Source organism: Lepisma saccharinum, chromosome 3, assembly GCF_977018435.1.
Source record: "Lepisma saccharinum chromosome 3, izLepSacc3.1, whole genome shotgun sequence".
Classification (NCBI taxonomy): Eukaryota; Metazoa; Arthropoda; class Insecta; order Zygentoma; family Lepismatidae; genus Lepisma; species Lepisma saccharinum.
In genome coordinates, this window is record NC_139231.1 from 108,158,372 (window position 1) to 108,185,375 (window position 27,004).

Consider the following 27,004-nt stretch of genomic DNA (forward strand, 5'->3'; position numbering starts at 1 on the left):
TCATCGACATTCCCATGGTCCCTATTTAATTTAATGCTCCTATCCTTACAAATGAATGCCGCTTCGTATACGTTCCTACCCATTGGTTTATTTTCGATCCTAACTATCTCTCTTTTCTTAATTCCATGCCCTTCATCAATTACATGCTTGGACAACCCAGTTCTTGGCATCCCTTCCCTAATGTCCTTTTCATGTTCTCCCCACCTTATTCTCATGCTTCTCCCAGTTTGTCCAATATACTCTTTATTACAGTCACATTTGATTTTGTACACCCCTTTTTCATTCTCCCCTCATTTTTTACTTTCTTTCCATCTTTCTTGTACTCTGTAAAGTGCTTCCCATCGTTCGTGGGGCCCTCAACCCACACTTAATTCCGTACTCTTTAGCTACTCTTTCAATTTTCTCGGACACTCCCTTGAAATACGGAATGCCCATGTATTTATACTTCTTTCCTTCCTTGTCCTTTCCTTTCTCTTTTTCCACCATCACACCATCTTTATCCTTTTCCTTTCTTTCCCTTTCGCATATTTTGTGAGCTTCCCTACGCAACCTATTCAAATATCTCTCTTTATACCCATTCTTTTTTCCCACATTGATAATCCATTTTTCCTCCCTCTTCATTTCATACCCTTGGTTACATAGTCTTATTGCCCTAATAAAAATGTCGAGGAACACTTTGTTCATGGTTCTTCTTGCGTGCTCTGATTTATTGTGAATGTACAGTTCCCTTGCTGGGGTTTTATGGTGCACCCCGGTCCTAATCTTTGTTCCGGTTTTAATAACCCTCAGATCTAAAAAGTTAATTTCACCCCCTTTCATTTCTTCCTTGGTAAATTTAATCTGGTCCTCCTGTTCCCCCAACAACTCGAACATCTTGTTAAGACCTTCCTCGTCCCCAATAACCAAGATATCGTCCACTTACCTCCCAAAGTATTTAATGTTCCCTATCGTTTGTTCCAAGGCTGCCTTCTCAATGTAGTGCATAAAGATCCCAGAAGCAATTCCAGAAATAGCGTTGCCCATTGCTAGACCCCCCTCCTGTGTATATATCTCTTCATTAAAACTAAAATAATTGTACCCTGTACACAAATTGAACCATCTTATGTATTCCCATGCCACGACAATATCAACCCCTTTTTCCCTTCACCACCTTATTAAACAATCAGCAGCCTTGTCCCTAGGGACACAAGGGTATAGGTTGAACATGTGAAAACTCATTATCTTATCTTCATCGGCAGTGCCGTGCCCAAGGGGGAGTTGGTGGGGGTTATAACCCCCCTTCCCTTTTGGTCCACTATTTCTAAAAAAAGAACGTGAAAGGCAGGAAAATATGGCAAAATGAGGACTGACTACTTAAAAAATGTACACATAACCCCTCCCTTTCGAAAATCCTGGGCACGCCACTGTTCATCGGTGATCTCAATTTTTTCGATATCTTTTTTTCACTTCCCACGAATTCTTGATGCTATATTCGGTGCTTTCTCCGACTTTTCTGATTATAGATACCAGGGTTTTGGCTAAATTATACCCTGGGTGGGAGTATGTGGGGATAATGGGTCTTAATGGAGTACCTTCGTTATGGGTTTTAGGAATCCCAGAAGCAATCGGTATCGTAAAACCGATACTCACAAAACGTAAGTATTTTATGGTATATATTTTTTTATATTGTACTTTTAATATACATAACGTGAGTAAGTCACAGATGCCTTATAGATGAGTTAGTTGAATTACTACTACTAATATTAATAATACCACTACTACTATTAAGTAGTAGAGATCTACATAAATATAGTATTTATGAAAGCAATAGAGCAAAATTACTTTCTAGTCATCCGGGAACTTTTCTAACGATGGAAGCGGCCCCGGCGCCCACCCAGTGTCAAATAACATGGGTACCTGGGGGAAACCCTGGGGGATAAAGGCAGTCAGGGGCATGATGCTGATCACATCACCCCACTCACGATCGGATCAAGAAAGTGTGGGGCGTTACCCCCACACCCCCTATACGCCTTCATGGCGTGGTGATATGCGCAGGGGAGCACTTTACCTTTTTTTTAGTCTTTCGATTTTTAACAAATTCTAGGGAGCATTTTTTTTTGTTTCTTTCTTACGAAATAATTGTGTAGCCAACGAGGTGAGACATTTTAGGAGCGAAAAAAATACATAAAAACAAGAAAATATATTAGAATAAATTGAAATAATCAAAGTATGGAACTCATCCAAGGAGCTACGGTGGTCTTGTCTGTAGGGCATCCGACAACCACGCGGGAGATATGTGTTCGAATCCCGGAATTGGTTGGAATTTTTCCAGTTTTGTCCCCGCATAAATGTCCTCGATAATTCACATCTGGATTGTCTTGCTGTTCTTACCAACAAACGTGCAGTGCCGCGGTAAACAATGGGAAGGCGGACTGGTGAATAGTCTTGTCTGCCTAGCCTTTGTCTATACATTAGCTGCTTATAACGAACCAACAACTTTATTTAGTTAATGCTCATTGTTCACACAAAAAAAAACATGTTCATTGAACATTGTTGCAGCTGAGATACAAGACAACTTTTTTTCTCATTTAAATCATAGTTGCCCTCATATTTTATTTTCAAGAATTAGAGTTTATTTTGAAGGCATTCACTCTGAAAGACGCGTGTGTTTGGAATGCTGTTATTTTCACCGTGCTGCATGGGAAAAATAATTCAAATTATTATTATTTGTAGTATTAGTAGTATTGTTGCAGATCTTTGACTGTGATAAATTGGCCATTTTTAATTTTTTGCACAGCATTTTTCATAATATTTTAAAAGCTGAAGGGGGGTTAAACCCTCAACAGTGGAAAGAATCCATAATTGTTCCTGTGTTTAAGAAAGGTGATAAAATGAACTGCAATAATTACCGTGGAATTTCTCTACTCTCAACAACATATAAAATATTATCTAACATTCTTTTAACAAGACTAACCCCATATGCTAATGAAATTATAGGTGATTATCAATGTGGATTTAAACGTAACAGATCAACTACAGATCAAATTTTTCACATCAGACAGACACTTGAAAAAAGTGGGAATATAATCAAAATGTCCATCAGCTATTCATTGATTTCAAAAAACATATGATTCGGTCAAAAGAGAGAAATTATATAATATATTAGTAGAGTTTGGAATACCTAAGAAGCTTGTTAGTATGATAAAAATATGCACCAGTGAAACAGAAAGTAAAATTCGTGTGGGTATTAATGTCTGACAAATTTACAATTCATGATGGGTGAAAACAAGGAGATGCATTATCTCCATTGCTCTTTAATTTTGCCTTAGAATATGCTGTTAGGAAGGTAAAAGAAACTAAAGAAGGACTAAAATTAAATGGTGTGACTCAGTTGTTAGCATATGCAGATGATGTAGACTTACTGGGGGATGATGTGAATACAATTAAGAATAATGCTAAAATATTTTTCAAAAGTGCTAAAGAGATAGGATTGGAAGTTAACAAAGAGAAAACTAAATATATGCTTACAGGCCGAAACCAAGTGTTAGCTAATAATCAAAATCTAATTATTGATAACAACTCGTTTGAACCAGTTTCCAAATTCAAATACTTAGGAGTAATATTAACAAATGAAAATTATATTAAAGAGGAAATAAAAAGTAGGCTTAATTCAGGAAATGCATGTTACTTCTCTCTTCATAAACTTTTGTCTTCTCGTTTAATATCTAAGAAACTAAAAGTTAAAATATACAAAACCGTAATTTTGCCTGTAGTATTATATGGATGTGAAACTTGGTCCCTTACATTGAAAGAGGAACATAAATTGAGAGTATTTGAAAATAGGATCCTTAGGAAAATATTTGGACCTAAAAGGGATGAGGAGACAGGTGAGTGGAGAAGGTTGCATAATTTAGAACTACATAATTTGTATTCATGTCCAGATATTATTAGAATGATTAAATCAAGAAGACTTAGGTGGGCAGGCCATGTGGCACGAATGGGAGAGGAAAGAGGAGTTTACAGGATTCTTGTTGGGAAACCTGATGGTAAGAGACCAGTAGGAAGGCCAAGACGAAGATGGAGGGACAACGTTGAGATGGACCTAAGGGAAATCGGTAGGGATGGAAAAGAGTATATAGATCTTGCTCAAGATAGGGACAGATGAAAGGCCTGTGTTGCTGCAGCCATGAACCTTCGGGTTTAAGAAGGCTAGAGAGTTAGTTAGTTAGTTAGTTGGGGTTAAACCCTGTAACCCCTCCCCTTGCGTACACCACTGCACTCATCTATGCTGAGCAAGGACATATTTATGGGGGTCCAGGTGGTCCAGACCCCCCCCCTGAAAGACTCACTTAAGTACTAAAATTAAATAATGAGAATAGTGAAATAATAAAATAACTAATGTTAAATTGTGAAAATATACTTGTTCTTTATTCGAAGGTTATTTCTTTAAGCCGAACTTATTGTAAGGAAAGGATTATATTGGGGTCATGTGACTACGAATGACTGCACCAAAGAAGATTTATGCAAGATTTATTACTTCTTGTAATAATATGCATAAAATATTGACAGAAAGTTTACTTTTAGTCAACTGGATCTAACATCCTTTTTTATATTCAATAAATATTCAATTCATCTCGATTTGACATTAATTTCCTTGCCAGGGCAGTTCTTTTTAAACAAACTTTGCCGATCATAACTATACATAAGCTAGATAATGAATACATGCTTTTATATTATTTCTGTATTATTATTATACGGTCTTGTTACCTATTCATGTAATAAAATATTATATTAATTTCAATAGTTTTAATTAATACTATTTTAATTAATGTAATATAATAATTGTATTATTATTATTATACATTTGGGTTGGACCCCTCCGAAATGTACTTCTAAATACGTGCCTGTGGCATGTGGGAGTGAGGCCAGCAGTAGGTAGGTATAGGCTCTGGCTCTCAAGGGCGGTTGCGCCATATGTTATGAATTAACTTTTTGGCATGCCTAAACTACAAGTTTGGTGTTTGCATCAACATAAACCCAACTACTGTTATAACACAGACAATAGCAAGGACTTTGGAAGAAACATGAATTAAAAAACAGAAAGTTTGAACTGGAGTGTCAATATTGGAAGAATGAAAGAAATATGCCATTCTTGAAGATACAATATCAAAGTCCTGGTATTTGTAATAATGTTATTTTTTTTAGGATGATGCAAACCATGATCCCCAGTGGAGCGAGGAGCAAGTGATTTCTGCTGGCTTCAAGGTTGGTGGCGTCACCATTGGGAAAGATGAGTTTGATATCATGAGAAGGACAACGATCTGTGTTTTTGAAGTTCTAGAGAGAGCTTGGGCTACACTCAATTGTGCATTGATTGACATGAAAATCGAGTTTGGAGTGGATTCTAAAGGTAATAATGTAATAAATATCACTGGTTGGGCGGCATATTAATGTTAATAATACATAAAACAGCATAAGCAAAAAATCGAGTGAAACAGGAGCAGTGTAGTGTAATTGATATAGCAGTGACACAGTATGTTGAAGATGCAAATTCAACCTGTTGAAGCGTTCATTTTTGGCCACTTTGTACAATATACAGCATGTTTGTTTGCAATGAACATCAGTGCAACATCAGATTATTCCAACCAGAAAAGTCAGGACTTGCAGAACACAGCATCACAGAGGGACACAGGGTTTCATTTGCTGACATCAAAATGTGCTGGTTACTGGGAGCGACGAGAAGCCAACCATTACACGGGAAAGCACCAATCTTAACAGAGACTAGTGGTGTATGCTGGTTTTAAGGAGTGGGTAATCTCCGACCCTTGATTCATCCACCACTCCTGAAGTCTCCCCGCAAATTAACCTCAGCATCCAGCCAGGATTTATGAATATATGTGTGGAAAATTTTACCTTATTGTTGTGACCACTATCAATTAACTGTTGTGATTGCAGTTAATCTACATTTAGAATTTCAAATAATAAACAAGAAAGTATAATAAACCTAATAAAAAACAACCTGTAACAGTAACATATAACATGAAAGGAATGTGCTAGTGAAATAAAAAACCCTCAATATTAATCGAGTGTAAAATTGAAGTTACCCCAGTACTCAGTTATCCGTGTATTCCTGATTTTTATTTTTATACACGGAAGTATAAGTCCAAGACCTGTGGCTGTGGTACAAGAGATGCTATACTGGCCTACCTGCATTAATGTTTTGCAAATTCTCCGGAAAAGATCTCGTTCCAATTATTTTACACACAAATGCTCAATAATATCCATTGCCTTTAACTTCAGTGAACACAGCACTAGCATTCGTACAGTACTAGCACGAATACTAAACCACTAACACCTAAACAAATAATACATTTTCAAATTGCCAATAGGAACACCAAGCACAACACAAAGTCACCTTCTACGTGCATTCAATTCCTGATTGACTCAGAGTGAAATTCCTTATGGATGCTGAATGACTCAGAGTGAAATTCCTTATGGATGCTGAAAATTCCCCTTTCTCAGCTTTAAATTCCCTGCGATGCGAGAGGTTCTCCAAGTTGGAATCATGGTGTTTGTTCTTTATATATTCTACATTCATACATCTTTCATCTGTATGATCACTATTAATCTAAAAAGGGGAGAAAAGCAATGTAAATTAACTAATGTATATATTTCTCTGATAGTTTTCCCTTTCAAATATTATTCATTTCCCTGAAGTAAATTCTCTCACTGGTTTTGAAGGTTACAAGAGAAAGTAATCATGCATTTTAAAATATAAAAATGGAAAAAAGTAAGCATATAAATAGTTTAATTACTTCATTGATTGATTGAGTAAACTGCAGTGGCATCTCGTGGCCTCAAATTTGGCCGGGGCTTACTTTTTCAAGAATTTAAAATATAATGACAATTCACATGAATTACAAAACTGGACTTATTTTTTAAGAAAAGTACTTAAAAGGTAATAACAATTCATATGAATTACAAAAAACAAGCATTTATCTTATTCTAAACGACAAAATTGGACATATTTTTTTTAAAGAATTTAAAATATAATGACCATTCACATGAATTACAAAAGAAACAGGTATTGCTGTGAAACGTACCTTTCTACGAACGTTGGTTCTCATTTAAACAAGAACTGTGCTCTCCGGTTCTTCTGTTCAGCAAATTTTGTAATTATTTTTTCATTGAAGCCCTCTATGTTTGCAATGTATTCTTTCTCTATTGTAAGCACTGCCAAGGCATTGAGCCTGTCTTGTTCCATTGCATTTCTTAAGCCGGTTTTAATATGCTTCAATGTGCTGAAAATATCGTTCAGATTCCGCTGTTGCCACTGGAGTTGTTAAAACTATGTTTGTCATTTTTACTGTTTCTGAAAAGGTATCCTCTAAATCATTTTCAATGAAAAACGAATGCAATGTACTGATAAGAGTTTGTTTTTAAACTCTTCACTACAATAAAGAACACGAAGTTCACTCTTTAGTTTTCCCTCTTCCATGAAGGGATAATATTTGGCACAATTCTTACACAAATCGAGAAAATCAGACTTCCTCCAGTCATTGAATTTTGCAGGGTCAACTAAATTGAAACACTCCAAATGTTCAGTTGCCCCAAATCTCTCTTCGGCTTGATGAATAATTATATCGCAGCACTCAATAGCGCATGCTGTTTTGTTAACACAACTTATTTTGTATCACGGCTGATGTGTATTTATTTACTTTGGATTCCTCTAAATGTTCATGCAAACTGTTATCTAGCTTAGCAATCTCATTTACTAAATCTAGGAAGATCCCTCTGTTTAAAGATTGTTCTCTTTCGTTATGTCCTCGTAGAGCAAGTTCATGTCGACTGCAGAATTTTAAACAATCGATAATTCTATTTAATATATGCCTATTTGTGGTTTTGTATTAATGTAACACTCGGATGGTCAGGACCTAATTGTTTAACAACAAGTTTTTCTTGGTCACTCAATGTCTGAAATGGTGTTGCCAACAAGAAATCCACTTTGTTAATAGCGAATAAAAGCCACCACAACGCTACACTACAACACGCGGGATCGAACGAACGTGACGCCATGGAAGTAGCCCCGAATCAACATCCAAACCCATTGCACTCCTCCCTTCGCTCTCTCTGCTAGCACGTGACCTTCACTGTAGCATGTAGCGTAGACCACGCCTTCCTCTGCGACGAGCTCTGAGATGATAACTGACATCAATGCCGCTAGGAGCGCTGTCCTATCCATTGCTGCTGACGATGAACTTACGTCGGTAAAAATCGCCTTTTAAAAGATTGTGTGATAGTTATGTATTATGGTGATTGAAAATTACGTCAATACGCCAGTTTTTCTTTAGGGGCTAAGCCCCGGAAGCCCCAAGGGATGAGACGCCACTGGTAAATTGTTATTTTAAGTCTGTTTTCTGCCACTTTTGGCTAATCATGACGAGTGATATGAAATTAGGGACATTTACAAAGAGCACCCATGCCCAGGTTGGTATTCGAACCCTGGAGCTCTGGCGTCGTATGGAATAATGCTAACCACTCTGCCATGGAGGTCGGTGTAATTTCTTGAGTATCTAGTTTAAATTTTAATTTATTTAATTGCCTTGATCTTCAATATTTAAGCTTTTCCCCTTTGACAAATTCTGTTAAAAGTAGTAGAGATCAGGAAGACAGAAGCAAATGTAAAATGGGAATTAACATAGAATTGGTTCGCAAATGTTGTTCAGATTTCCCTGTTTCTTGCACACTTCCAGATGTATTTTCCCTTCTTCCCTTTTGTGAACACAGAATTCCCGTCCCTAAGAAATTTCCCTGTCGTAAACAACACAGCTCCTATGATACAAAGGCCATCGGGGAAGAATGGCAGAAGAAGGTGCCAACCGAGGGAAGGGCAAAGGCTCTGAGATGGAGAGAGTGCAACTGGCGACTCTCCAGAAGGAGGTTAACTGGCCACGAAATAACAGTGACTGAGAAGCAGAGTATCCTTTCCCTCTACCCTCCCTCCCTCCCTCCCTCCCTCCCTCCCCACCAAGGGATTTAAAGGGAGCCGGTGGAATCTCACCCTGCCAAGAAGAGTCCACCAGGTGTAGAAAGGTATCTCGGACATTCTGGAGCAAACGTTTGAAAACCCTTGCATGCTGGAAGGAAAGACATGTATGAATGAAAGGTTGGTTGGAAAGAATATTGAGACGAAATGAAAAACAACTTTTTTAAAAATTATAGCCGGGTCATCTCCGATTACCTAGATGACCCAGACTATACTCCGCTGACAGGGACGTGGAACTTACAGCTAAGTCATGCCTAAAAACAAAGCTCCAGCCAATAAGAACACCAGGATCCAGAACGAGCCAATAAGAAGACAGAGTCCAAACTCCGCCTCATAATAGTCATATATTTAACCCTACACTGGTCTCCATTTCTATATTCCCTGATGATGAGAGCAATGTATGCGCTTGAAACGTTGGGCCAACATCGACTTATCCTGGCTGGTAACCCAAGAACACTTGTTTGAGACATTCTAACGTATCAATGTTGATGGTAACAACTGCATGCATAATTGTTTGTCATAGCTCTGGTAAATCTCTTTGTAAAGAAGACACATAAACACAATCTTTAGCATAGCTCCACAGAAAAATGTCACCAAGTGGGAGGCCAGAGACACACAAAAGTTTTCTGTTCACCTGAAAACACCATGCTTACACATTACTGTCTCTTAGTATAGAAACATCTGCCACAAAACAAACTTGTACAGTTCCTACCCATTGTCATACTTTCATCTCTTGTATGTAGGTTTACTACTGCACAGCTAAACTTTACTACCTGGAGGGACTTGCGAAACACTAGTGTACATAAAAAAATATTGTTTTAGTTGACAATACATTTTCCATATTTTAACTCTACAATGTACAGTGGAACCTCGATTGTATGTTTTTCAGGGGACCAAGCAGAAAAATTTTAAAATGCGGGAAAATGTAAAATTGAGGAAAATTTTATGATGTTTTACTATGTTAGGACCATCAAGATTGAATGTACAATGTGGAAAAAACGTAAGATCTGGCAACGTAAATTCGGAGTTTCACTGTATTTGCTGAACTGTCAATCAAATTAAACTCTCTGATCAGTCTGAAATTTGCATGTGTAGTGAAATCAGTACATGTGCACAGTCCAATCTGAAACTGTGAAAATTAGATTGATATCTGGTTGAAATTGATACAAACTTGGCTCTGATCAATACTTCTGTATCTCTCCAGGTGACATATTGATAGCTGATGTAATTGATAGTGATTCCTGGCGCTTGTGGCCATCTGGCGACAAGAGGTTGATGAAGGACAAACAAGTATACCGTAACCTGGCTACAGTGACTAAGGAAGACTTGGATACGGTGAAGAGGAACTTCATGTGGGTGGCTGAACAACTGGAACACCTCACCCCGAAGCCCAATTGTTTGGTATGTACTTAGGTTTGAACAATTGTAAGTGTAAAGTGAGTATTCATGCAAGCTCAAGATCCAGCAGAGTAAAGCAAACTAATATAAACTTCATGGTTGGTGCATGAAATCTTGCGATTTTATATTGCACATGTGATGCTCTGTATTCCCATCTTGCAATTTTATTATTATTATTATTTTTAATTAATTTCAAAGAACCACTGCCTTCATTAACAAAGGTTATGGCATCTCGGATGAGGATGTGTGTTCTTTATTTGTTCTTGGGTGCCAATAGTTCCAATTTCTTCTATCTGGCGGTTCTGCTGGGTATTTCTTGGCTTCAGTCGTCATCTGTGCTCTTGTCTTCTATAGATGGGGTAATTATTTTAGTTATTAGATATGTTCTACCTTGTTTTAATAGGGATATGAGCTTCTATCCCTAGGTATTGAGTTTCTCATGTTTTATTTTGTTCTTAATAAGGACCCTCTCTTTTATATTGCTATGGGGGTTTATATTACCATATTAAGAGATAGCCCCAGTGTTAACACACCCTTTAAAATCTTTAATAAGCAAACACAAAAGCTATGTACTGTAAATTGTGAAATTTTCCTCTGCAGGCAGTGGTTCTGATGGGATCTCCAGCAGATGAAGAGCACTGTAAGAGGATTCAGGAATACTGCAAGAGTTTGGGACTTCCTTGCCAACTGAGGGTAACTTCTGCTCACAAGGGAACAGAAGAGACTTTGAGGATGATTGCAGAATATGAAGGTGAGTTGATAAATTACTTGTTTTTCAGGGGCCTGCTGCTAAGGAAGTGATCATATCAGAAATGTAAAACCCAGGAGCAATTTGTAACACGTTGCTTCATTGAGATAAGGAAGGTAGAAGCATGTAATGTAAGAAAATGTAATATCCAGAAAAGTAGAACTGGGTTTCTTTTGTGTTCATTTCCTTTTTCGTGGGTATGTGTATTGACATGTTTTACTTTAGATAATTTTATTTGGTGGTGAGGAATGCTTATACAGATTAACATTATAAATGGATGCTTCTGTACCACGTTGGAACCAACCTGAGGAATTTCCCTAATTATTTCTTGTTGGTTAGATTAATCCTCTACAGCTGCAGGGCTGTTTGGCTCCTGTTCAAGACGTCACATGAGAAATCCACACATTACACCTAACATTGGCAAGTTTAAGTGAAACATGAGTGACATTAATTTTTCTGTTGCACTATCTATTCTCTAAATAGATACAAATTATTTCTTTAGGCATGCATTTTTTTTATATATTTAATTACAATATTGGTAATTAACACCACAGTGTGTTCAGTATCCACTGGTCATTATTACAGGGTAAATGAACAAAGTGTATTCAAACATGAAAAATCCCCTTCGCCGCTCTGCTGGGGAACTATTGCATCTGTGGTCACATTTATTTTTGTATATAATCAAAATGTCTAGAAATATGACCATTCACCCTGAGACAGACTTCAAGGACAACCCCTGGGCATTGAGATCTCAAAGCAAAGCTAGATTTTTTCTATTAAAGTCCTCCTTTTGCAAGTAGGCTAATGAAAGTATAGTTATCATTTTCCATGTGTTTTAAACAATAATCATAGAGAATCCATCTCTGATTTATAATTACAAGAGATTGCTTTACATAAGGAAACCAAAAAGATCTTAGCATATGTGGCAACTGTGTGGTGGCTAGGACTATATGTATGACATATGCTAGTGTTCACAGCCTTACCTATCCCCACAACAAGGAAAATTTATGCGAAGCAAAGCAATGACTGTGTCATTGTCAGAATATTAAAACAGGAGCATCTCATCCAGTTACTCAGGGCTTGACCAAATATCCTCCTCACTAAGAATTCACTTTCAGGGGCCAAGAAACACAGTGGCAACAGAATAATATTCTTTTGGCAAGTTTAATTTCCTTTTAGATGTATTTGGTCTTTATTTGACAGCTAATTTAGATTATTTTCGATTTCTAATTTCTGTTTTCCAGTTTTTTCTGTTGATTTATGTAACTAAGCATTTTTTTTTTCTCCATCCCAGGTGCTGATGTTCCTGTTGTGTTCATTGCTGTTGCTGGAAGAAGCAATGGACTTGGACCTGTCATATCTGCCAACTCTGCCTTCCCAGTCATCAACTGCCCACCAGTGAGGTCGGACAATGTTACTCAGGATATCTGGTCATCTCTTAATGTTCCTTCAGGTAGGAACCTTGAATAAAAGGCACATGGCAGTTCAAATAAGAGTACTTACATGTATAATAGCAACACAAATAACTGATGACATAATAATGCAATATATAACTAGGATTTAACAGATGGCAGTTCTTCTGCATGGAACCAGGGTGTTGCTGTGGGTCATCCTAATCAGGGTGCCACAAAATGCTGTTAGCCCTATAAAAAACAATTTAACAACTACTTTATAATAGTATTTATTGTAACTTGAAAGTGAATCTCCTGTGATACAAACCATTAATTACTCAAGGCTCAGTGTGTTCACCGCCATTCTTATGACAAAGGATAATACGCTGCCAAGTTCTATGGGATATTTTTCATAGCATTGTCAAAGAGTCTGCATTGATTCCCTCTGGTTGAAAGTCTACCACTTCTTTCCTGATCCTTTGCACTATCCCTGAAGAAGAGTTTGTTCCCAACACAGAAGTGTTTGTTTTGCATGAGGATCATATTGAAAACTGTGCCAAAACAGCAAGAAAAATATATACTGATTATAATTTACATATGGGTAATGTGACTTTGTGGCTACCTTGTATTTTGCCTGGGCTTTTCCTGTAGGTATGCTTTAAATGGCTGATAAGGAGCTCAAATTAAATTTTTGTTTTGTTAATGATTTTAAATCACTGACCTAGGTTCGAACCTTGGGCGAGCCACAATTTCCATATAACTTTCCAGTACGTTATGATAGTGAAGTAGTGATACACTCTTGCTGCATAGTGAGAAACTATATGCTTAGATATAAATATTTGCATTCATTTGTTTGAATATTATGTAAACAATATCAAACAGTCCTAGTAAATAAATATAAGAATGTAATGTTGATTACAAACATTTCTTTTGCAGGCTTAGGTTGCACCACTGTTGTGTATCCAGAATCTGCTGCTTTGGCTGCTGCTCAAATCCATGGCATTAATGATCATGTCATTTGGTCCAAGCTCAGAGTACGACAGCTGAACAACTATATTGCTCTCAAGATTGCTGACAAAATGATTCGTGACTTATAATCATCAGCCCATCTAATAAAGAAAATCAAAACAATTGATATAATACATATTGAAAATTTGTAAAATTGATACCTGTACGTTTTTTTTATATCCAATTTTGTATATGATATGATGCCATTAAATAGACTGATACCAAAAAAAAAGGTGTTAAAAAGCTGTTGTCTTTGTTCAGTGTCAAGTTTTCAATGTCTGAAAAACAAAAGCTTAGTCAGTATCTGGTGTCATAATGTGTTGTCTTTTCTCTTTAATACAAGTCAAGGGTACTTTCAATTGCTGCCCCTATACAATTACTTATGTACTCAAAACCAGAGGTTGGAAGTAGCAGCACAACATTTTTAAGATTGTAGCTGTAGCAGTGCTACATTTTTAATATTTTAGCTGTAGCTTTGCTACAAAATGTCTATTTCTATTTCGCTAGAGCTATATTTCTTCTCGACGTTTTGAGGTAAATTTTTGTATGTAATGTAGCAAAGGTGTCAGCAATAACACTTACTTGTGCAGGAGATTCATTAACAGCAAGCATATTACAAGATAATGGCAACAACAATGATAGATATCCTAGTTATAGATACCCGCATAATTTATTTCATTAGTGGAGACCGGATTATAAAGGGAAAAATTGCACTTGGAAAAGAACAAACAAGGGGAAATTATTGCCAAAAAACGGTAATGAAAAAGGACTATAGTTTATTTTTACACACCACTAAAAATATTATTATTTTAAATGAAAGCATAACTGTACCATTCATATATAAAAAGGGATACATTAAATTACTTACATTTTTTACTTTATTTCATATGAAATTTCATGTATCCCTTTTCATGTATGAATGGTATATATTGTGCTTTTATTTAAAATAATATAATAAAAAATTAAAATACATAATTATTTAGTGGTCCCAAAATAAATTATAGTTATTTTTCATTTTTTTATTATTATTATTATTATTATTATTATTATTAAGAAAGTACAGCAAATAATCTTACCATCCATTTTGATGAAATCTCCCTTGAACCAGCTTACCGCATTCCATAGCTTGCTGCCACTTTTCACTGACACTCAATACTGTCATCATTGTCACACAGTAAAGGTGAAACTATTCTAAAAACTTCACAATAAAATTATAAATCTAGCAGATAAGTACACTTTCAACTCAACAGGCATGCTGCTTACAATGCATTTGCTACTGCTTAAGTCCAGATTGCATTGTTGCAACAACCACTGCGACGTACTCCTAACACTCATGAGGGAAGGTAAGGCAGAAGGGTGCTTGTTCCTTTTTCCCTCCAAGCTGCACAAATTAAAAACAATTGTTGAATGTTTTGTTTTGAAAGAAATATAGTTTTAGAAAATATTTCATGTTTTGTCAAAGCAACCAAGGAAGATATTTTTTTTAAAAAGGGTATGTTGGCTGAAAAACTAGTCAATAAAGGAACCAGAAAGGGAAATATATTTAGAAAAGTGAAAAAAGGGGAATATGGGCTGAAAAAGGGGAAAAAAGGGAAATCAGAACCATGTGATGATGTTGGTGGAAGATTATTATCAACACTGTTGTTATTTATTTTATGATCCATGTTTAAAAATATGGTCTCTATTCATTAGCATCTAAATAATTCTGATATCCAGACAGCCAACTGGCATATATCAGTGTAATCCGGTCAACAATTATTGACAAATAACTAATTAACTAATATTCCTTGTAAAATTCCTGCGATTCTTTTTTAAAAAGTAGCATGTTAAATTAAAATACATAATTGTTTAGTGCTGTGAATTTTTTTAAAAAGAAGTATGTTAAAATATAGCCCGTAGAAAATAAAAGATTATACTTCATATAAAACCATGAAAAGATGTTTTTGATAAACAGGCGAGAATAAAATTTTGCCTAATTCCTCTAATTAATTAATTAAATTTAAATATGAAAATAACAAATCAATTTCTCGATTAATCATACAACTTCACTATCGCCTTATAATCAAGAAGTAGAAGGTTCAATTCCCTGTGGAGGCACACTGACAGTGATTCAGAATCTACTTTAGTCTAGTCTCTAGGAGATATCTGAGAATAATGGCACTCCTGTCTCAAAGGCGATGGGACTCGATGCGCTGACTACACTCACCCAATGAAAAAGTCGTTCTGGCAGGTCCTAGCCCTCTTACATTTTTTTTAAATAAAGCTGGTTGGGAAAATTATTTGCTACTTCAATAACAGTCTCATAAATGTTTCTCGCATTAAAGAAATGGATCACATGATCGTCACTTAGTATTTATTTCTTTTTAATGCTAACCTCCACGACAGATTGGTTATAACAGCACGTTACGACAAGGGCCCCAGGTTCGAATCCCTGCCTGAGCATAGGTGTTCTTTGTGAGTGTCCCTTCATCAATGTCGTCATATCATTGCTCATCCTCATCTTCCCAATTAGCCAAAAATGGCAGAAAGCTAAGTAAATTAAACTAAATCTATCAAACAATTATTAATTTTTAACTCTTTTATGCATATAATTCTTCTTCAACATGCGACATTTTTAAAATTATAATGCGATTTAGAAAATGATGAAATGCTAAATGAGAACATGGACACCTTTCTGTGTAACACACCGACCAGAGAATTTCAGAAACATGGATTTTCTAAATACGTTTGCACTATCCTTTGTCCTCTTTTAAAAGTACTGCGTTTTCAGTTATGTTACTAATCATGAAAGAAAATTTCACCTCAATATCCCTTTCCTTAAAGTAATAAAATACTTTCCCTTTCTGAATCAAAATTGATGTGGGGCACATCCACTTCGCCAAAAGCGGTTCCTCAAGAAAGCTGAAAGCACCAAACTTAACTCTGGTAACCAACTTGCATGCATTATTTGCAGTTAGAATTCTAATAATGCCTACGTTGATAGGTTAGGAGACCAGGTTTAGAGGTGTTAGCAAAAATTTTTGCAATGTGTTAGCAGCTGGGTGCACTTTCTAGAATTATAATTATTTTCAGTATAATATTTTGTTCACAAATTTTAAAATTATAATATGTTTAGAACATTTGGGTTTGCATGCCAGTTTCTGCATGATATTGTGAAAAGTATGTACGAGTTATTGAATTTCCTGCAGAAATTACAGTTTTTTTAGCTAATATATATTTTGCAAATTTAAGTATTTTCCTTACTTTTATGTCGATCTTCTGTCACTTCACTACACGTGACAATGAAGATGAATGGTTTATTTGGTATTTCTCTTACCTTCATGGTAAGCGGTTAGCACAGTGTGCTACGATGTCAGGGGCTTTTGAGTTCGAATCCCGACCTGGGCATGTGTATTCTTTGTGAGTATCCCTTCTCAATTTCATCATAAATAAACCAGATCAATTAATCCATCTAGGGTTGCATTTCTCCCACTTTTCACTAATTGGGAAAATGAGGAAGGTTGAGTTATGATGAGCAGAGTGGGAGTGCAGGAGAATGCTATCCCCCAAATGCAGGGTCCATTTTTCTATGGTGCAGTTTTAGAAATTGTTGTAAAAAAAAATTTAATTGGAAATGTCCATTATCGAATAAATATATTTTTTTTTTTACTGGCATATTTGTAAACAATTCAGATATCTGAATATCAATCTTAAATTATCTGAATATTCAGAAAATGTGGATATCCATCATGTTCACAACAATCATCATCCTAGAAGGGGCGGTGTGATAAAAATAGCCATTGATATATTTTTTGTTCAAAATACTGCCTTTATACTTGTCTACCAAATTATATTTGTTTATAGATATAAACATCAATTTGAGTAGCATCCTAATAGCAGTACTCAAATATTAAATTTGAATTAACATGACACTTACATAGGCATGCTATCATTCTCAACCACTATCGTAAACATAAATTATCCAGTTAACACTGGTAACACTGCTATCAAAATATATCTAATGATGGGCATTGTGATAATAAATAACTGAATCTATTATGAAGCAAGTACAATTGCTAACCCTGCGTTGGTCACGCAGGGTCTCTAGTTCCGGGTTTGTGGTTTTAACGTCATTATTTATCAATAATTGCTTTGTCAACATCCTTCCTCTGTCTAGCTGAGTTTCTAACCTTTCTTTTACACCATGATTTTCTTTCGGTGTTAGTAAGATTTTCGAGCCACTAAGGAGGGTTTATTGAAGTACCTAGTTTTTAATGAAAATCTGGTCTGCCGTTCCGTGTCCGACTAACGAGTTATAATTTTACAGAATTTTAATTTTTATAGTTTTATAAAATCACAGTTGCTGAAAGAAACGATCTAATCACAATAACTGAAGATTCGGCATTTTAGACCATTCATTTATCATATTTCAAAAACCCGGTCTCTGGCACTGTGTGTGATCTTGGCGTGATTTTTCTTGCACAACCCACGAAGGGCTAAGGGCTTCTTTTGAATGTCCATGTGGTGGTTTATTGTTTTGTGCAAAAGTAGCAAAGTAGGGATTAGTTAGGGTTACCAGATGCTGTCCCAAAATGTAGGACATTAAGTCAAAATGTAGGACACAAAACATTCTCAATACATAATACATATTTCTATAGAACACGTTAGAAACTAGTTGAAAAATGACACTTTTCAGTTTGAAAAAATGGATTCTTAATGGATTTTTAAATGCAAAATTTCAAAACTTGCAATCACACTAATCAATGCACCTCTTACTACATGATTTAAGTGGTACTTCTCAGAGGAGACAATTTTTATCAAAATCTCAGTTTTAGTCAAACTATATTTATGTTAGAGTGGACAGTCAATTTGAAATTATGAACCAGTACCAAAGGAACATTTTATGGACTTTATGAAAAAATAATTTCTCTCGTGAGTCTGTTGTGCTGATGGTAATGAAAGTACTTTCTCAACATTTGCATTATGACCTGTAATGGCAAACAAATATTCAGCAATTACCGTAATTTAAAATGGTTTGTGAAGTTTCATCTTGGGTAGTTTTTAGTTCAATAACAGGGTTCTACCAAAATAACACATCCAGAATTCTTGAATTTTTCTGGACTCTTCTAGACCTTTTTTCCATTTTTCTTAATGTTTATTTATTTGACCCCTACTTAGGTAAAGTTGAAAATTAGTAATTAAGAAAATAAATATTTATTTAATGAAAACCCCTACCAAAGGACCAGTTAAGATAAAAACTGAAGCTGAATTTAAGAAGAGAATTAGATCTCCTTTCTCGTATTAATGCATCCTGAACTGTGTTTGGCAGACAAGCGAGGCTTTGGCATCTGGACTCACAGCCAGTATAATCTTATGTGGGGCTTGTGTCGGTTGTCCCTGTATGTTTGTGACTGTCCCTTCATCCATCTTATCTTACCACCATTCATCCTCATCTTCGCGATTAGCCAAAGGGACAGAAAAAAGTGAAGTAAAATAAACTAAATAACCAATCAGTCATTATGATAGCAAAAATTCTTGACCACAAGAATAATTTATTGCCTTTTTATTGACTTCTTGACCTACTTGTTAATATATTTTACTTTTTCTTGACTACCATGACTTTCTTGACTGGCAGACACCATGGGTAATTTTGTTATCTATACCCCTGCTTTACAATCAAATTGTATTGAATATTGAATCAGAATGGGCAAGACCTTGTTCCATCAGTATAAACCCTAAGGCAAGAAATTCTGCTCAGGCATTGAACAGTGACGTTATCAGAAAGTCGTCCCAAAACTTTGTTCATTAAGTGCTTCCGTTTTCCTGTTTGTTTAATAGAAGGACAAACTATTTTTCTTTTTGTTCAATGACTGAATCAAAAAGAAATTTCCCTATTGAGTTTGGAAGCGCAATCCATAGACTTGTAACTTGCATGATTTTCTTCTGTTACCTATTTTCATAATTAATATTATGTAATGCTCAAAATGTAGGACATTTATGATATTTTTTCAAATTCCTCCCGGACGCCGGACATAAGGCTAAAATGTAGGACATGTCCGGGAAAATCCGGACGTCTGGTAACACTAGGATTAGTGCACAGGAATAGCTGTAGCAAGTTACTTTTTGGATAAATGTAGCTGCAGCTGTAGCGCAGCAGCTCTTGAATTGTAGCATCATTCTGACCACTGTTCATGTCTAAAAAATCCTCAATAAAATTCTGGATACTACTGAATAATGCTATCACTATATAAAGGAAGGGAAAAGTTTAAAATATGCATTATATAGGATGTCTCATAAGAAATAGCGCAAACTGACACACATGAAAGTAAACGATAATAGAAGCAAAAAAGTCTCAGTCAACATGGGTCTGCAAACAAACTGTTTTTGAGATAATCGCGAATGTGTGATTACAAGCTGCCACTGACTTCATTGTTTGTAAACGTCATCCTAGTTAGTAAAATGCTAATAATGTGTGGTTACGAGCCGTCATTTGATTGCATTTTGTAAACACAGAGTGCTTTACTCCTTGCACGGTCTGAGGTTTGCTCTTTGTTTACAAAACAGAACATTTCCGAGAGGTGACATTGTAATCAAACAGAACATTTTTGAGATGTGGCGTTGCAATCAAACAGAACATTTCCGAGAGGTGGTATGGCTTGTACCCACACATTCGCACACAACTAGGACAATGTTTACAAACAATGAAGTCAGTGGCAGCTTGTAATCACACATTCGCGATTATCTCGAAAATGGCTCGTTTGCAGACCCTTGTTTACTGTGCCAGAAGAACCTCCATGTACAGCATCTGGAACACTATTTTCACAAACAAGCTGTAACTGAAGTACTAGCAGTGAGATGAGTCATTGACTGAAAGCTGGACAACTGCATGTGCATGACTGTGATTTCATGGAATCATAGAATAAAATGTGCAACATGTTATAATATTAATACTAATAAACATTGGTCCTTTTCTTTTGAAACAATGAAGTTGACATGGCAAATAGGTGATTCGTTGGATGAAAATTCTTGCCTTTAAGTGATAGATTTGTAACATGATTTAGTTTCTACAGACTATAGAAATACATCTGTAGTTGTTTCAGTTAATTAAGGCCACCAAGATGAGAGTAATATACAGTTCTTCTTGAGAGTAATATACAGTTCTTCTTGACAATTAGGTTCCATATGCCTAAGTGAGAAAATCACAAACTTCAATAAATCTAAAAGCATGTTACCTGTTACCTATGGTGCTTTGGCTCGTTTTTGGGCCATGGCCTCCCCAACTTTCTTCCTCCAGAACATCCTGTCTTAGGCTACTCTTCTCCAGTTTCTGATGTGAAGAATGGAGTCTGCGTCCTTCTGGATAACAATCCTCCCATCTGATCCTTGGTCTTCCTGCAAGTATTCTTCCTCCCATGTTTCCTCTTAGCATCTTCTTCGGGATCCGGTGCTCATCCATTCTAGCTACAGGCTAGCCCAGTTTAGTCTTTTTATTCTTATGTATATCGAGAGAAGTACTTCCTTATAAAGTTTGTAAATTTCGTCATTATATCTAATTCTCCACACTCCTTATGACTGAATAGGGCCAAACATCCTTTGGAGGATTTTATGTTCAAATGAGTCACGCAGGGGTTTATCCAGGATTTTTCCCTTGGGGGGATGCTGGAAAATTTGGGGGGGTGTAAGTTTGGGGAAATTAAGTGCATATTTTGGACCGTTTTAAAAATGTTCGCCCTCATTCAATTTCTTCAAGGATGTTTCTAGAGATTAATCCCCCCTTCCCTTCACGTAACATTTCAGAAGAAAAAAGATGTCAAATACAGGAAAAGATGGAAAATAGATTAATGTTAACATTTCAGTTTAACGTTTCGAGTATTGCTTTCCTTCCGATAATGTTTAGTACTTCATTTAATCAATCGTTGGACAAAAAACAAGGGATGACATTAAAAACACAAAATTTTAAAATGTTATTACCAGGAATCATTTCATGCAATTCTTAAGCTAGTTATAAAGAAATTAGGAACACTTGGGCAATATTTTAACTGTATTTGTATCGTTCTTGGCGTAGGTGTAACTCGGAGTTCAACTTGCAGGTGCCCAATTGAAATATCAGTGAGAATGCATTGCATGGGTGTGCGCGCACTTGCCTGTCTGAAGTAGTAGTAAAAAATGCAGATATAATATGACTTAAATAAATTATGACACTGCCAGCAAAATGAGCAAAGAAATTTTTAGAACAATTTCTTTGCAAACTGATTATGCATATTATTAGTTAAACATAGCGACAGTATCCCATGATATTTACTCTTTACAATCTTGCCTTGATCGTTCGTTGAAGACTTCAATATGAAATTCCTTGACCGATTTCATTCAAAAGCAATATCAGGTATCCATCAAACATGCATCCCAACTTCCCACTATATTTTAACGTCTTCATGGCCATGCTCTAAATATATCGAGTTTCATTATACTTTATTTCAGTTTGTGAATCATCGTTTAAACAGAGATTTGAAAACACCAGCAGAATTTGGAACTCACTCGCTACATAGAACTATTAAAATTATACATGCATATTTTCTGTTAGAACAGGAGGGGCCAGGGGGAATGTGGTGAGGTAAAGAGGATGCCGAACGAGCAAAGCAAGATTGTAAAGAGTAAACATCTTACTGTCGCTATGTTTAATTAATAATATGCATATGCATTATACCCTTACAAAACTTTGGAAAATACCCTTGGCGCTTTTGAAAGTTTATCTTTCAAATACTAAATGAGAGACTCTAGGGAATTAGGAGTCACGTGCCTCTCTGCCTTAAAAGAGAACGAAAGAACATGTACAAATAAACGCATGGCATGTTAACTGCAAAAGGAAGGCAAGGAATTTTCACTTCTAAATTGAGGCAATGCTTAATTTTATTTTCAATTATTTAAAAATTGAATAGCATTTCTTTCACTATCCAACACAAAGAGCACAATGAACCAAACAAATTTTCTCTCTCCACGTTTTCCAGCAGGCAGTGGCAAGCGCCGTCGTGTCCTCACTGGTGCGCCTATGGTCAGATATAAATTTGGGACTTAATGTAAATTAAATTTCTTTTATGTTTAATTCCTTACACTCAGGCCCGTAGCCAGGAATTCTTTGTAGGGGGGAGGGCAAAATCAATCTTAGAGGGGGCAAATTTTTAATATGTTGTGTCGCATTGGCAGATAGCTATAGCAGGGTACACACAGACACTTGACACTTCCCTTAAAAGAGATAAGTAACAGAAAAGGGATGATATCTTGAAACTGCAACGGACAAAAAAAAAAACTTCGAGCAACATCAAATGGCTTTTTTTCGACAATGATCTTTCCAGATTTGCAAAGAATATAAAGTTTAACATAAATAGGCTAATAGGGACTGTAACTACTTGATATTTACAAGTTGATAATGTTAATAGGAATAGACGATTAATGGGCCTCTCTGAAGAACTGATTAAAGGAGCCCTTTATAAATCATGCTTCATAATGATTCCCTCTAGTTTCCAGTATGTAAGATTTTTCCGCACAAAGGAATCTAACGAGAATCCAACAACACCATTGTGTTCTGTTATGCAAGATAAATCGAATTAATTAAATAATAATGGTTACATATTATCTACACTTTGATGAACTATGTAAAAATTTGTAATACATTTTTTTTTTTGTACTTGCTAAAATATGGGTGTCCACCACGGACTCTATTTCCTTCAAAGGAAAGACTCTTGCATCACTACAGACAGTGGCGTGCCCAAGGGAGGGTTGGTGGGGGTTATAACCCCCCCCCCTTTGGCTCAGTAATCCTTAAAAAAAAATAACATCAAAGGTAGGAAAAGATGGTGACATTAAGGCTGACTACCAGAAAAAGTGTACATAACCCCTCCCTTTCGAAAATCCTGGGCACGCCACTGACTACAGACAATGTTTGCCTACTGGTTACGTTAACCATTTTGCAAAATATTGTGTGAATTGTATTATATTATAGTTTGAAATACATGTTTTGACACCTGACAAACAAATGGGAATCCCTTGATTGATCAATGACTTCTTGGATTACAGTGTCATCATTAATATTTCATATTAAGTTTCATAGAAAAAAAATTGTTTTAATAGGGCGATAATAATTTTACGGGGCTTATGGCATTCTCTTTGACATTTAGATCGTTTGGCTCCCAGGGCCGACTCCCACCGCCCAATATAGCTATGGCTGTGAACTTGGACTATAAGAATAGAAGGTATTGCGAGCGAAGCGAGCAAGAAAATTTTACATAATGTATTTTTATTTGTATAAAATTTGAAATCTATAGGGGGTAATTGCCCCTTGCAAGTGCCCTTGGCCGTCTCGAAGAAAAATTCAAGGATCTCGTAAAAACTAATTCCATCATGAGTATCCAATTGTCCTGCTATTCGTAGATTCTCCTAGTCTTGTTTTTCTTTTACTTCAATGTTTGCTTCACCTAGAATGGACTTCCTTCGAAGGTCAGGAGGGTGGGGGGGACAATGCCCCCTGCTACCCTGTGGTTGCAGCACTGTTTATGAGTGTCTCTTCATCAATTTCACGTCATCATTCATTGTTGCGATTAGCTATAAGTGGCAGAAAAGCAACGCTAAGTAACACAAATAAAATATCCACTCCCTCTCTCTACCACATGAATCACTATTACCAAAAAGGAAATTTTTCCCTCCCAATCCTGATACATTATACTGAATCCCCCACACGTTCAATAACACTGTGTAACAAAGGTTTTCTTTCCTGGATGGTATGTAGTGACCATAATACCCCTTGGTACCCTGATGTAGGAGCACTACTGCATTTGTTTGTATCAGCCTCCATTTTCCCGCAAATGGGAAAAAAGGGATTTTTAAAATATGAAATTTCCCTCTTTCAAGGTGGCAACATTTCCCCTTGTGGAGTTGCAACACTGCGTGAAAATCTGTATCAGAAGCCAATGGTACATTATTGAGAGTGCGTTTGTGTGTTATTCATTGTTGTTCTGGATGTTTGTCTGTTCCGAGAACTCTTGTATGAGTTCACACAGTGTTAATGTACTGCTCAGAAGGTACTGAAAGCAGGACTTGCAGCATAAAGTTTTCAGTTTGTTGCTACGTGTGACTGTTAGATATATCTGTTGGGATGCGACAAGTATTTCCGGTTCTGACATTATATGTGTTTGATGTATCTTTACTGTAAATCATGCCAAGAAGTTGTGTAAATAACCCAAACAAGTTCTGTTACATATGTGGAAGAGTGACTGTTAAGTCCAATGTTACTCACCTGACACCTGCTATGAAAAAGGCTTATGAATTGTACTTTTCCTGCAAAGTCGGGGACCAGGATAAAAAATGGGCTCCGCACGTGTGTTGTAAATCCTGTGCTGTGAACCTTCGGGGATGGTTGAATGGAACACACAAGGCAATGCCATTTGCCGTGCCAATGGTGTGGCGTGAGCCACAAGACCACACCACAGACTGTTGTTTTTGTTTAACAAACATTCGTGGAATAACCGCAAAAACAAACAAGTCAATCAACTATCCATGTGTACCTTCCTGCTATTAGGCCTGTTCCACACTGTAATGAGTTACCTGTTCCTGTACCACCAAATGCTTGGACGTTGAGTGACTGTGAAATGAACGTGAATCCGAAAGTGAAGATCCTGTGTATGTGTGGAACGCAGAGGAACCGCATATAATATGCCTAGCAGAACTAAATTATCTCGTGAGAGATCTGCAATTGTCCAAATCACAGGCTGAACTATTAGCTTCCAGACTACAAGGTTGGAACGTTTTGGGAAAGGACACGAAAGTAACAATGTATCGCTATCGTGGAAGTGATCTAGTGAATTTTTTCAGCTCTCAGGAAGGTTTGGTGTACTGTACACATGTGTGTGGACTTATGTCTGCATCAAACATTGCATATGACATGAATCAATGGCGTTTATTTATTGATTCTTCAGAATTCAGTCTTAAAGCTGTGTTATTACACAAGGGCAATAGTCACCCTGCTATTCCAGTCGCCTATACTGTAGGTATGAAAGAATCATACCAAAATATGAAGCTCTTGCTTGACAGAATGAAGTATGCTGATCATCCTTGGCACATTAGTGCTGATTTTAAGGTTCTTGGTCTGCTTTTGGGAATGCAGTAAGGATATACAAAACACTGTTGTTTTCTGTGTGAATGGGATAGCAGGGCGAAAGAGAAATACTATCGTGTGAAACACTGGCCCACAAAAAAGTCGATGGTTCCTGAACAGAAAAGTGTTAGTTACACGCCTCTTGTTGATCCAAAAAATGTGTACTTACCACCATTACACATAAAATTAGGATTAATGAATGTGTTGGTGAAGACACTAGATAAAGAGGGTGGTGGTTTCCAGTACCTAAAGACAATATTTCATCATATCACAGATGCAAAGTTAAAGGAAGGAATCTCCGTCGGACCACAGATTAGAGAACTCATTAAACATTCAACATTCGACGAAATCCTGCATGAAAACGAGAAAAGAGCGTGGGTTGCACTGAAGAATGTGATAACAAATTTCCTTGGAAACCGAAAATCTGAACATTATGCCGAACTTCTAGAAGACTGTTACTGAGCTTTCATGCAATGGGTTGTCACATGTCCCTAAAGCTTCATTATCTACACAGTCACTTAGACTTCTTCCCAGAAAACTTAGGTGCAGTATCAGATGAACATGGTGAACGATTTCATCAGACCATTTGTGTCTTGGAAGAAAGGTACAAGGGAAAGTGTGGGATTACTATGTTAGCTGACTATTGTTGGAGCTAGAAACGAGAAAAGGAGGGTGCTCAGTACAAACGGAAGCGCCGATAAGACTACCTTGAACATCTTTATACATGTTACTTTATGTATCATCCTTTCCATCCTTGGATGTATGTACATTACTTAATTTGATCTGTATTGCTACTTCTGATACCTATTGGTGTAATACATAACATAGTTTGTTCATAATATATATTTGTAGTTCTTGAATTGATGTTAATTTCATTTAGGCGTTTACATAGGTACCTTTGGCTCAGGGTGGGATAAGGGAGCAGCTAGGGATGTTGGACAGGGGTAGGGCAGGGTATGTATATATTTCGGTACCGGTACTGGTATTTATGCAGATCGATAGCATTCTCGTCATGTAATCTTTGCTTCTTGTACTGTGTAATTTCAAAAACGAATTACTTTTAGTTTCATTCTTCGTTACATCCTATGTCCTGCAGTGCTCCAAATAGCATAGCATTTACATTACATAATAAAATTTTCAACTATTATTTCTCGAAATCGGAGGCTGATACAGGAATTTCAGTTACACCACTGTAATCAGCGTGACAAGTTCTATCGGAAACAGATGCATTCATTTCGGAAAGAGAAAAAAGTTGTAAATTTGTTACACAGTGTAATCACAAAATCAATAAGTGTCTTTGTTATGTTGCT

General features: G+C 36.4%; 1 protein-coding gene across 3 annotated transcripts in view; it reads left to right on the forward strand.

Annotated features, from left to right (window-relative positions):
- Positions 1–13,802, forward strand: part of Paics (PAICS bifunctional enzyme) — a 29,343-nt gene extending 15,541 nt beyond the window's left edge. For all 3 annotated transcript variants that reach the window (XM_083119126.1, XM_083119128.1, XM_083119127.1), the window contains exons 4-8: positions 5,185–5,389; positions 10,230–10,426; positions 11,024–11,174; positions 12,466–12,624; positions 13,499–13,802. In XM_083119126.1, coding sequence (XP_082975252.1) covers positions 5,185–5,389; positions 10,230–10,426; positions 11,024–11,174; positions 12,466–12,624; positions 13,499–13,659 — 873 coding nt within the window. In that variant the 3' untranslated portion in view covers positions 13,660–13,802. The remainder of the gene's footprint in view (positions 1–5,184; positions 5,390–10,229; positions 10,427–11,023; positions 11,175–12,465; positions 12,625–13,498) is intronic.
- Positions 13,803–27,004: the final 13,202 nt, after the last annotated feature.